The sequence below is a fragment of the Aedes aegypti genome, chromosome 2 (assembly GCF_002204515.2).
Source record: "Aedes aegypti strain LVP_AGWG chromosome 2, AaegL5.0 Primary Assembly, whole genome shotgun sequence".
Taxonomy (NCBI): domain Eukaryota; kingdom Metazoa; phylum Arthropoda; class Insecta; order Diptera; family Culicidae; genus Aedes; species Aedes aegypti.
The window spans coordinates 251,044,174-251,057,977 of NC_035108.1; the positions used below are offsets into that span (position 1 = coordinate 251,044,174).

The following is a 13,804-nucleotide window of genomic DNA, read 5'->3' on the forward strand; positions in this document are numbered from 1 at the left end:
GTTTGACAATACATGCACGAATCTGGTAGAATATGCATTCAGTTTTTCAATTACTTTTGCTACACTAATTCTCATCCACTACTGACATTCAAATTCAATTTCACTAGTGAAAAAAATCATTTCCGTCAGAATACCCCACAAAACATCCGCAAATTGCAAAAGTAGTATTTTTTATTAAAAGACAATCATGATTCATCAACTGGAGGCATCACATTGCCGTTTTCTTACACCAGTAATATAAAATTCATTTGTATTTTTTTATATTCAATTTTCAATTTCAGTGCCTCTAGGTGAAACTGAATTTTGAAATGACACCAACAGTGGGTGAAACTGAATGTGTGCGTGTGTTGCACCCACTCTCTTTCTCGTCGCATTCGCACTCGAAGTCAGATTGGCTTCTTGCTAGCGGAGTTTGTTTTTGTTCGTTTTCGCACTGATCGGGTATCATTCGGCTGAATTTTTACGACACTGCTGCTAGCACTTTTTCTATTGAAAAGTACACTCTTCAAAATTTAATCAAATAAATCAGAAAAAGTAATTCCATAAAATTTATTATTTATAATGTATACGTATTTAATGCTTAGAAAAGAAATGTTTATTTCGACACTTCATTTCTCAATATTAGTGCGATAAGTTTTTTTTATTTTTAATGTTTAGGTAATACACGATATCGATGCATATTCCTCAATTTTATGGCTGTAATATCCATAGGCATTTTAAGAAGTTTTCTAATGTTAATTTTAAATTAAAAAAAAAAAAAAAAACTGTGGAAGAAGATTAATTATACGTTCAATGGTAGGACTTAACTTCAAAATTGAATGTCCAAGGTTTAGAAAATCCTACTCAATTTAAGGGTTTATTAATAATGTATTGAAAAAAAACTCTATTGATTCCGGATTATATCAGGTTTTACATCAAGATGTTACAGCTCATATAAAATTCGAAGAATATTTATACAAAATGTGTTACGAAGGGGTGGGTGTCAATTTTTGGCATTATGAAATTTGTGAATGAACCCTTAATATAAATTGTTTAACATAAAAAATGCTGTACAAATTCTAAAAATAGAAGAGTGTTTTGAGGACTTGTTGAATAGTTGTGGCAAAACAAATCAGTTATCACAATTTGAATTATTTCTTATTATACAAAAAACATGCTTCTGGTAGAGGGGTTATTATGCTGTGAAAATTCTCCATTTCTAAAAATACGGGACAATTTGAGCATTTTCAATAAAACGACGGGACAGCTCTTCAAGGTATTGAAAACGGTACTGTCCCGTTAAATACGGTACGTATGGTCAGCCAAGATAAATATCATCCATGAACAAGCCCGTAGTCTACTTTTCTATTGAAGGTAGATCTTTTGTGGGTGATTCATTGGATAGGTAAGACAATTGTGATAGAAAATATATAGGTATGCAATGGAACCGTAAGAGCGAAATTTCGGATAGCTTAAAGCAAAGAAGAACAACATTTAATTATAGCGTTTGAGTTCATCATGTGTACTTTTGCCGTTGCACAATCAACTGTACAGGTATTAGGTATAAAACACATCCATAAGAGCATTTCATACAAAAGATGTTTAACTAGACTATTTGTTCAAAAGAATTGATGTTATGCTGTACTTAAAAACTGGATATTTCTACCATTAAGAAAATAACAATCTGTTGTAAAATAGGAAAAAAACTTTACATACTTCACGATTCGTTTCTACTGACACTATTGATGCTACATTTTTTCTACAATAATGACCAACAATTCCAATCGCCTTCCACACTTGGTGTTAATCTTAAAACTTAAAAAGGAACCTAACAACCTAAAGGCGTCGCAACGATCCACCGAAGGATCGCAGGAAGATTAAACAGAAACATATTCCATCAAAAAAGCACAGCGCTCCGATTGTAGTTTAGTACGCTTAGTTGTGTGTTTGTCTCTTGTCCTAAATGTGTTGTCTATAGCTTTGTTTAAGTGTTAATATTGCGGGCACCATTAGGTATTATTCTCACTTTGAAGCATGTTGTGTATATAATCGATATTTGACTCTGCTTTTGCTCCTACTACTGTACTCATCGCCTTATGAAACCAAATAAAATCTACGGTTTACAGACAGTTCTGTAGGTTTCGACTATTGCATATTGATGTGCTTGTGGTTTAAAATATCTTTTGAGCAATAATGGTAATAGAAAACAATTGTAAATTAAGGCTTATTTTCCCGTTGATTGGTACTATTGTTGAGTTTGTGAGGTTCAATAGAATCTGTACAATTATATTCCGGTGAACATAGGGACAAACGGTTTTTGGATCACCAATCCAGCAGGTAAAATGTGTGTGGTTGTTTGTAATCACTATTTGGAACCTAAGCTAACACACTACATACCTTTGCTTTTCGCTTAACCTAGACATACCACATTTGTAAATATAGAACTCAGCAGCGCAGTTGAGACTTACCTCAGCTCACCATCCGTGCAAACCTTTCTTTGTAAGTGCTTCAGAAGCATGGTTCGCGATTGTTCTCACCAAATCGGACATTTGTGTGAATAACGCTTTTGAAGCGGGACACACCTTTCTGCTGCTGGTTATATCCATTATCGTGAACATTTTTTTTTGCTAGGCTTTTTCGTATTTTTCGTAAGAAGCTTTGACTATTGATTGCGAAGCTACCAGTACTTGTTGCAGTGGGATAGTTTTGCGTTGGTTTCTGAAATGAAAATAAGATGGTAGACATAAGCATAGAAAAACTTAAAAGTTCTCAGATACATTGATAATAAAATAACAGGACGAATTATATAGGGTGCAGAGCTACTTGGGCACTTCCATGATTCACTTTGGCATCGGGGTTTTTCTCGGCCGTCTGAAATTTTGCAATAAGGTGCATTTCAATACGACGCATGTTGTGGACAAATATGAGTTTTGTAGCTTTGGTTGGTAAATGGCTGGGCAAGGCGTAACATTGGTACCTCGCGTACCTGAAGGAATAAAATAGACCCCTCTGTGCGGTCCTTAGCCTCCTGCTCAGCAACTCCTATCCCTACCTCCTCGTGGTACTGGTCGGAGTACGAGTAACCTTAGAGAAGATCGGGTATCCAACCCCGGTGGGAGCTCTGGTCGTATGCTGACAGGGAAGGGGGGGGGGTTACTTTTGCTTTTGCTTCTGCAAACCTGGAACGTCTGTACTCCATGTTAGGAGCGGCTCACAACAGCGTCTGCTCCAGAGAAGGACTATAAGCTAAACTGTGCACTATGGTCCTCCGAAATCTAGGGGGTTGGTCTCAGGCCCTGCAAGCCAACCGTAAAAAAAAATCAAGCAACGAATAATCAACGAGAGAATACGAACCGGGACTATCGGCAAAGACCACAGCGACGTAAAGAGACTAGCGATTGGAAACTCGGTACGTGGAACTGTCAATCTCTCAAATTTATCGGGAGCACACGCATAGAGTAAAGTGGGGCAAAAGTTCGAGTGGGGCAAGAGTTTCTTTTTAAGATTTCTAGCTCAAATCAAATCAAAACTTAGAAATGTCATGGTGGTTCGAATGCTATTCAAGTAAGAGACTTTCACTCCAAATATCATAAAAATCGATTGAGATTTGGAAAAGTTATGGCTATTTGTTGTTTTTCGACGTAAATATTGTAATATTTGGTTAAACTTTCGATACATGGAACCAAATGAAGATAAAATATGTTTCAATATTTTATGTAAGGGCGTTTCTAGGCCTATCATAAGGATGCTTTGACGTGTATTAGTTTTTCCATAAATAGTTGGAATCAATTTTTGGCCCATAGCGGGGCAAAAGTTCGACCCATGTATAAACCCACGGAAAATTTTTCAAATTTCCTGAAATCTACATATTATCTTCAAATTTAGCGAAATTTGCCTGATCGTGCGAAAAATGTCACAAAAATTTTACATTTTCATTTAGTTTTGCGAAAAACTGCTATATTTTGGGTGTATTACAATTAACCCTGTTTTGGGCATTTTTTGATGAAAATTTAGTGTGTATTTTTCGGCAAACATAAGTTTATGGCTGCTATAAAGTATGCCTGTCATAAAAGTATTGATATTTTGTGTTTTAGCCAACGAAGTTTTGCCCCACACTAGATTCGAACTTTTGCCCCACCGGTGGGGCAAAAGTTCGTTTAAGACAATCAATTTTGAAACTGTTATAACTAAAAATGGGTAAATATTTTGACACAAGTTTGTTCAGCAAAGTTATAGCCAATATGTTGAAGGTTCGCTGTATGGTATTTGTTTTGTTTCATCTGCTTTTATTTTCATGGAAACTTTGATTATACCACTAAGGTCGAACTTTTGCCCCACCTTACTCTATTCGCCGATGTGCTGAAGGACCGCAGATTCGGCATCGTAGCGTTGCAGGAAGTGTGTTGGAAGGGATCAATGGTGCGAACGTTTAGAGATAACCAAATCATCTACTAGAGCTGCGGCAACACACACGAGCTGGAAAACAGCTTTCATAGTGATGGGTGATATGCAGAGAAGCGTGATCGGGTGGTGGCCGATCAATGAGAGTATGTGCAAGTTGAGGCTCAAAGGCCGATTCTTCAACTTCAGCATAATAAACGTGCACAGCCCTCACTCCGGAAGTACTGATGATGATAAAGACGCTTACTACGCGCAGCTCGAACGCGACTACGACAGCTGCCCAAGCCATGACGTCAAAATTTTTACAGGAGATCTAAACGCTCAGGTTGGCCAGGAGGAGGAGTTCAGACCGACTATTGGAATGTTCAGCGTCCACCGGTTGACGAACGAAAACGGCTTACGACTAATTGATTTCGCCGCCTCCAAGACTATGGCCATTCGTAGCACCTACCATCGGTCTCCTTGTAGTACACGCACGTGTCGTACTTTGAACGCTTCAGTCCCATTTGCATGAGTTCCAAACACTGCTTGCCTGCTTGAATCCGTACAGAGCTTTTTTTAGTCTGCAGACCTTCCTTGGAGCAGCTTCGTCTCGGAATCCCTCAGGAAGTTTCATATATATCTCCACGTCGTCCAAATCGCCTTGGAGAAATGCTGTCACTGCGTCCATTTGGTAGACGAGAACATTAAGTTGCGCGGTCAGCGCAAGGAGATGTCGAACTGTAGCGTAGCGGAAAACAGGAGAATGTTTCACTGTAATCCACTCCTTTCACTTGCGAGAATCCTTTGATTACAAGTCTTGCCTTGTAACGCTCGATAGAACCATCCGTAGCGTATTTGATCTTGAAGACCCACTTGTTCTTCAACGCTTTCCTTCCCTTTGGAAGATCCACAAGCCACCATGTCCCCTTAGATCGTAATGCTTCGTACTCTGACTGCATTGCCGCAATCCATTGGTCATGGTCTTCGCGAATCAGTGCTTCCTGCACCGTACTAGGATCCTGGATTACCTGTGAAATACATTCCGGCGAAAGATGGTTGCCGCTATCGATGATACTAGGCAATTTGCCTTGGACTGGGCGCTCCCAGTCACTATGCCCAGTTTCATGTTGCAATTCAACATATACTTTCTTCGAGTGTGACGGGATCGCAGTGCTGGTCAATCTCCCGAACTGCGGATCACGTCCTACTTGGGTGTGTTGATTCTGTGGATTTACAAATTTCGCTCGCTCGAGTTGACGACCATGTGTTGATCGTCGATCACATTCATCCGGCACTCGCCATCAACGATCTTTTGCTGACGAACTTCCGTAAAAACCACCGATTTGATTTTTCTTCGTTTCATACATACGATAGGCCTTGGAACACTCCTAGTAGCCGATCAAAATGCACGGTACCGACTTGGGGTCCCATTTCGCACGCTTTAATTTTAGAACGTACACCGTTGCTCTTGCTCCGAAGACTCGCTGTTTCGATAAATCCGGTTTCCTTCCCGTAAACTTCTCGAATGGGGTGACTAAGATGCCCTTCGTTGGCGATCGGTTGATTAGATATACCGTTTCTGCCCGAAATCGCTTGTCTAACTTACTGTCGAACAACAAACATCTTGCTCGCTCCTGAATCGTCCGGTTCATGCGTTCAGCCAACCCGTTTTGCTCCGGATTGTGAGGCACTGTTGTCTCGTGACGGATTACGTGTGTCTTGAGAAACTCCTCTAAATGCTTACCGACATATTCTCCAATTTATCCGAATGGACCACTTCGAGAATGTCACTCGCTCTTTTGCCACCGGATTTGTACGGCAACCTCTGATGCATTGCTTTGATACATGGGACACAAGGCAACATCGCCCCGTTTGAAACTTCCATATCACTCACCATGGCAGGCACGTGTTTAAATGACCCAATCGCCGATGCCAGATTACCAAATTGGAGGCTGGACGTGCCACGCACACGCTCGTTAGACCAACCTGGTTCAGCCGGTAAAGGCCGTCCTTTACACGACTTATGGCGATGATTTCTCCCGCTCTTGCTGGACCACGCATGATTCCTTGGTAAAACTGACACAATAACCTTTCTTGCAAATGCGACTCACAGAAAGAAGATTTACTGCGAGATCTGGAACACATAAGACGTTAGAGACATCTAGGCTACAGCACTCACCATCGACATCAGCGTCAATCTTGACGTTTCCTGTGGCGGTAACCGGTATCTCGGATGCATCTGCAACAACGACATCCACTCGTCGTTAAGCGGGAATTCTATCTGCTGCGGCCTCTGGCTTGTGGTCAAAATTTCGTCTACGTATTCTGCAACAGGCGAAAGATGAACTGTCTTCGAGTTCCAGTCTCATTAGCTTTCGCAGAAGACTGTCCGCTGTCCTGGAAGGCCGTTCGGAGACTGTGCTTCTTTGGCCGTTCTTGCGCTCTGGACTAGGCTGTAATTGTACCTCTCGATACTGAGGCAAATCGTCGCTAAAGCACGGTCCGAAAAGTCCTCGCTGATCTACACATCTTCCACTGAATTTAAGGCACGCCACGTTTCTTCTTTAATCATCACCATCTGTATTCCGAACGCCCACGCATCTGAATGGAATCCACATATCATACGCTCTTGCTTCTTGGTTTCCCCCGGGGGCTTCTTCCCTTTGGCCGCCGGAACGGATGACTTGAGCTGTATCGCTTGTTCGTTCTCCATTCCCAATCAGAACACCGTCTTGAATTGGTGGTAATCTGTCTCCCGCTCTTCTCACGGACATATTTCAGAACTGCTTGAAGACTTCTTGCGAAAAAAATTTCACTTTTCGGCTGATTGTTTGGCCGGTTGCTAGGCTACCAGTTGCAAACAGATATACTGGGCCGATAACTTGATAGAGCGTAAAAGCGTCTCTGAACAGGTGTACAGTCTAGCAACGAATGATTTATTGGCTCAATTAGAATGCAACGCTTACTACGCTAACATGTGTTATGCGGAGAGCCGGACTCAACAGCCGGGGTACGGTTTTTACGAGATCCAGTCAATTTGTTTGCTTCGCGGATGATATGGACATTGTCGACCGAATATTTGAAAAGGTGGCAGACCTGTACACCCGCCTAAAACGCGAGGTAGCAAAAGTTGGACTGGTGGTGAATGCTACCAAGACAAAGTACATGCTAGCTGGTGGAGCCGAGCGCGATAGGGCTCGGCTAGATGGCAGTGTTACGATAGACGGGGATACGTTCGAGGTGGTCGACGAGTTCGTCTACCTTGAATCGTTGCTGACGGCTGACAATAACGTTAACCATTAAATACGGAGGCTACTATGGTCTCCACACGAAGCTGCGGTCAAGAAAGATTCACACCCGCTACAAATGTATCATTTACAAAACGCTCAAAAGGCCGCTATGGGCATGGAACGTGCACGATGCTCGAGGAGGAGCTATACTAGATAAAGTGTGTTCTATCATATTACCCAGATTATTCTACACCAGTAAAAATACATTCAGTCAGTCGCAAACAAGTATGTACAACAGTCCTTTATCTCAGAAAATAGCATGTTGGGGAATAATGGTGCAAAACGGGAATTTTTACATAATTCCGGTAAATTAAACTGTCACCTTGACTCTTTTTTCCATGAGTTATTAAGGTTTGCGACAACCGCAATCAGCCGCATGAATTAGTTCCTATGTTTTCCCATTATGAAACGTTGTCTGTTTAGACGTCCAATAAATAAATGAAATGATGTAACATTTTGCAACAGCATTTCCTCTCAGGGTACTTACCAAGCAAACATCCATGCACAGAAGCCGTCCGTTGCTCACTTCCTGTCGGTAACAAACACAGCCGCTGTGTTATCGTTAAATCCTGCCGCTAAGCTTATCTTATGCTTGTGGAACGAAAGACACGACGTCACTCCCTTCTTCGTCCCCATGAATCCCTCATTGCACCGGATCGTATTCAAACTGGTACCATCCAATCCGTAGATGGTGATGATACTCGTAGCGCAGGCCACAATATCCGCACTCGAGTGGATACTCATGGCGGAAACATCCGATCCTGCGCTCCAGTGCTGTACCGAAGAGGCCGTCTTCCGGATGTCGTACAATCGCACAGTGGAAGTAGTACATGCCGATACCAGACTTTCACAGTCGTCCCTCAGACAAACGGTCAGAATTGGGTTCATGTGCTCTCGGAATGTGGCGATTCGTGCCTCCGTCGGTGCACATCGCCGATCAAACAGCCGGACACTTCCATTGCTGCAACCTGCTGCAAACAAACCATTCGGAGCACACGATAACTTTATGATCGTCGTATCCGACCCGCTAGGAATATCACAGATTCTGGACTCTCGCTCCGCATCCCAAAGGCGAATATACTTGGCCTCTCCCGCTGCCATGATGGTTTGTGTCTTCTGGTGCCACGCCATCACCAGCCCCAACTCACTGGTCCCGACTTTGGCCGTGGCCGGGGAATTAAAGTCGAACAACCCATGCCACGCCGTAACCAGGGCCGATTCCCGATTGGCGTCCGCCGGTCTCCACACTCGGATCACACTGTCAGTGTAGCCTACCAGCACCAGACCGACGTCGTGAGCGTTGATGAAATCTAACGACGAGACAGACACCGGCGGAGGGCTCACCTGAAACCGGTTCTGGTCTAGGAAAATCGACTGGTTCTGCTGCTTGAAGGGAATGAACGAGCTGGTTATGTCTGTGCTGCAATCGTGCAGGATAACGCGATCCCTAGGGGAGAATAAAAGGAAATCTTAGTTTTAGTATTGACACCTTCATCCAGCCAACATAATTATCATATGCCGAAACACACACTAAAATCTGCATAACCTTTCTGTTTCTTGATCGATTTTGTAGAAAATTTCAGAACTTCTAGTTCGAGGTCTGGAAAAATTGAGCATAGCATAGCATAGCATAGGCTGACTGTACATGTCAATGGTTGCTACTCCGTGATTGATCGGAACTGGTAAGAATTGCACTACGATCCAAATGAATAAGGGATGGGAGTTTCCGCTTACTCTCGAAGTGCAATTTTAGCAGATCTAATATTATTGATCAATAACGGCGCCGGCCAAGTCCTTACAGTCAGTTGGGATGGGGAAGGAATGTTAGGGTGTAATGATTGTTGCTTCTAGAGACCGAGAATACCTCTGCATCTCCACAATCACCACGGGAAGGGTGTTTATTAGTGAGGGAGGAAAAGATCTGGGAGTCACCTCTGGTCGGTGATGCGATCCATGGACAAGGGGGAAATATACGACTTGTATTTAAAGCTAGTTTTGTATTTTTGTCTCGAGAAGTTTTTGGAAAAAAAATACGTCAACATCTATAATGTCGAACAATTCAAAAGACGTTTTTATTAATGACGAAAACTGAAAATTACATGTATATATTTTAACTTATATGAAACAGGAATAATGCCGACACTTGTAGTGACGAACCATACATAGTTTGTTTGAAAATTACATATAAGTATTACTGTGCATTTTGTCTCGATATGGTAGAAGTTTTAGAAAATACGTCAACATTCACAATGTCGAACAATTCAAAAGATAATTTTTAATAATGTCAAAAAGAGAAAAATATATGTATAATCAAATTGTATAAGTAAAGAGCGTAATGCCGACACCTATAGTGACAAACCATACAAAGTCTGTTTTAATATTACATAAAAGTTACGCTTTCAAGAAAATATGTGTTATCATAAGCATGAAACGAACTCACCAGTTGGTAATCCATTCTCGACTGAACACAAAACTGACACTGACAGCAAAACTTCTTGGCGTCCCGTAAATAAACCGTCTTGCTTGGGCCTTCCCAAATACGTACCCAGCAAAACATGAAAAAAAAAAAAAATCTCTGGCGACGGAAACACGCGCGAAACCGTCAGCTAAATCTAACGGACGACGCAAAACCGAACTGTCCTGCTTGGGCTTCACGAAGCACTACCTCTAGTTCGAGGTCTGGAAAAATTGAGAGTCCAAACCTAATTTGGCCAAGTCGCCTTCTACCAATACCATATCAAATAAAAGTCCCTGTCGCCTTAGGGCTTATTCATATATTTCATAGATTTCATAACGCTGAAGGGGGTGGGTGGGTGTCTGCACGATGTTACAGCTCATACAAAATTTGTATAATGTTCATGCAAAAAGCGTTACGGGGGGTGGGTGTTTGTCAAAAGTGGTCATTTTTGGCGTTATGAAATATGTGAATAAACCCTTACACGCCTTACACACTACACCAAGGTTCAAAAGTGGGGCAAGTGAGAAGTTTACCGTTTTGAACAATATTGCGGCGCTTATATTAAATCCATATCCAGCGGCGGCGGTAAGGCGCAGAAGATATGCGCGCAATTCAAACGCAACGTCAAAATTCAAGTAGGCTTGTATTTTTTCGTCCTTCAAGGACACAAACGTTTCAAATTTTCTAAATCTAAACGTTTGGTGATTTTCATTATCACTGCGACGCAGTGTTGTGAAAAACTCAATTCCTTTCAACTCACATTTGAGATTTTCCATGCGTGAGTTGTCAGTCACGCAACTCAGCAGTCAAAAAATCATGGATGAGTTGGCTCACGTTTTTGACTCATTGTCGCGTATTTCCACAGTTTACTCACACATGGCAATAATTTCTTGTTAGTCTGGTAAAATTATAGTAACCCTTTCTAACGTAAACAACAACATTCGGGTTTCACGAGTTTATGGCGGGTTTTGCGACTGAATCATTTTTTTTTTACGGTTTGAGTTGATTGAGTTAATTTTGCATCAAAATCTCAAGCGTGAGATTTGCGAAGCAGATCTCTAATGAGTTTGCTCTCCCGGGAGAGCGTATTGATTGAGATTTGAGTGTGAGTCTATCAACACTGCTGCGACGGTATATCGACATTTTTAGATAATCGCATTACGTGGATTTATCTTGCAGAGCACAATAAATTCAAAAACAAACAGTTATATTCACGATTTCTATTAGCTTTAACACTTGTTAAGGCTTCCCAATGAACAATAACATAAGTAACATGTAAACAAAGAAAATTTTATTCTTTTCACTTCAATTTTCTTCTGTTCAGTTATGTTAGTTGAAATGATTCGACAACATTATAACTGCAACATTTCCAATGTTAGTTCTTACATTATAGGACAGCAATTGCATTTCTGCTCTGTAGAATTTCCACCGCTCGTTATTTGTTTTTGAGAAAGTCGGATATGACGTCGGATAACTCTTCGGGAGAAATCAAACGGAATCCTTCAATAACGTATTTAGGGTCTTTTTTATGTGGATAGGCCTATACCCCATGTTTATGTTTTGAACTAGCTTTACATAGACATTCCGAGATTTCCGTGTTCTCTAATATTACATTTCAGTCAATGTCTTCCTTTTAATTGGCTGCCCGAAGAAGACATATTGATATTGTAATGTTTGGCAACATCTTTCAGAGATTTTCCATGATTTCTAATAGCTTTTATCGCTTGAGTATAGTGTTTCTTGCATTATCAGCACGTTATGTTTTTCTATGATAATTGCGAACCATGTTTACTTATGGCTACTTAAAGAGAAAACACAAATTCAATCTCTAATGATAAACTTTTCACTTGCCCCACCTGATAAGAAAATTGACGGTGTTTAAATTTAGTTATTTTTAGGTTTACGTCGAATTAATTCTAATTTTTTTTTTATTGCAGTTTGAAACTGTCACAGAGGACAACTAAGAAGTGGTACAGGAAATAATTTTCCGCAACTTTTTTCCACTGAAAATATTAAAATAAGATTGTACGCCGCCAACTTGTTACGGAGTAACAGTTGACAGGTTAAACATTTTTCACTCTATTATGCAATAATGGCTGAAAAATCTCAGAAATCTCTTACCTATCGTAATGTTCTCAATGACCTCAAAGGTTTACGCATGAGTTTAAAACGTTAATTCACATATTCAGTAAAATATATCAATTGTTTACACTTACCCCATTTACCCACTTGTCCCGCGGTACCTTATAGTAAAGTTCGTTAGCCTAAGTGCAAAGGTTACGTGGGTCAAGCTAGTTTGTGTGTGCGATTGTGAATTGAGAAAGGTAATTGTGATTTTTTTTTTGTTGTGTGGAGATTTTTTTGTTAATGCGTCGAACAGCCGTTCGACGGCTTTTTATTTAGTATCGAAATCTAGCGATCAGTCAAAGTCCAACGGTTCATGCGTTCTTTCTGTGTTACTCTTGACTCGCGTAGATGCTACGTGAATAGTGGGATGAAAAAAAAACACGTACGTTTTCACGTAGCAATGACGTTTGGATTATTTTGAGTCTTAGAACTCTAAGCGGACGAGCGAACCGCTCGTGATATCGCTTTTACCGATCGATGTTCATTTGAATTCATTTGTTTATCTCGTCTCAAATCACAGATATAACACTCTGTTCTAGTGAGGACGTAATGCCAAGAAGAAGAAGAAAATCAAGATCCTGATAAACTAGAAGGTTGGTATCTTCGGCAAAATTGTTAATCAGATCAAGCATGGGCGTGCCAAAATCGGAACCCTTTTATTCTATTTTTTTTTTTTTGATACCGTAAAGTGCCGTAATTCAGCGCAGTTAACGAATAAAACATTTCAAATGCTTAATTAAAAATTAGTATTGCATCAACAAAAAAGCTTTATAGGTGGATCGCTAGCAAATCTATTTTAGATTATGGCAAAAATATAAACTAGACTGTATTCACACGATACAACTGTGATTTTTTTTGAAATAGTTCACTCGTTGAAATTGCCTAATTCCGCGCATTTTTTTAACGCTTTTCCATATTCCGCGCAGAAGAATGCCTAATTCCGCGCACTTGCAAAACAATCAAATTAACATTAATTTTGTATAAGGCAGCATCCATTCATTACGTAACGCTGAAATTAAACATTTTCAACCCCCTACCCCCCTCCACAACACTTTTTGTATGAAAAAAGTAAAGTTTTGTATGATCCGTAACGTAGACTTTTTTTATAATTTTTTGACTATCACATGAAATAAGGATAAACATTTGTTATAGTCTTTTCCTGAGACGAGACTCGCGAAGACGGTCTTCTTATTCTGTCGTTGCTGAATTTTTTACTTATACTGTGTTTGTATCAATCATGCGCAAACCCTCACATGAACATCCCAGCAAATATGCAATTGCGATTGCATCACACCGAAACATAAAAAGCCTTTGAAGTGAAATTTTATGCCAGAAAAAGTTGCAGACAGGGGGGAACGGACCTGGTGTAGTGGTTAGAACACTCGCCTCTCACGCCGAGGACCTGGGATCGAATCCCATCCCCGACATAGTCACTTATGACGTAAAAAGTTATAGTGACGACTTCCTTCGGAAGGGAAGTAAAGCCGTTGGTCCCGAGATGAACTAGCCTAGGGCTAAAAATCTCGTTAATAAAGTCAAACCAACCAACCAGTTGCAGACATTTGAA

The 13,804-nt window shown here is 40.7% G+C and overlaps 1 protein-coding gene across 2 annotated transcripts in view; it reads right to left on the reverse strand.

The window, feature by feature from the left end:
- Window positions 1–1,477: 1,477 nt before the first annotated feature.
- LOC5569506 (regulatory-associated protein of mTOR) overlaps window positions 1,478–13,804 on the reverse strand; it is a 44,193-nt gene continuing 31,866 nt past the window's right edge. For both annotated transcript variants that reach the window (XM_001658541.2, XM_021844791.1), the window contains exons 5-6: window positions 8,140–9,099; window positions 1,478–2,697 (exon numbers count right to left, since the gene is read on the reverse strand). In XM_001658541.2, the coding sequence (XP_001658591.1) occupies window positions 8,175–9,099 (925 nt within the window). In that variant the 3' untranslated portion in view covers window positions 1,478–2,697; window positions 8,140–8,174. The remainder of the gene's footprint in view (window positions 2,698–8,139; window positions 9,100–13,804) is intronic.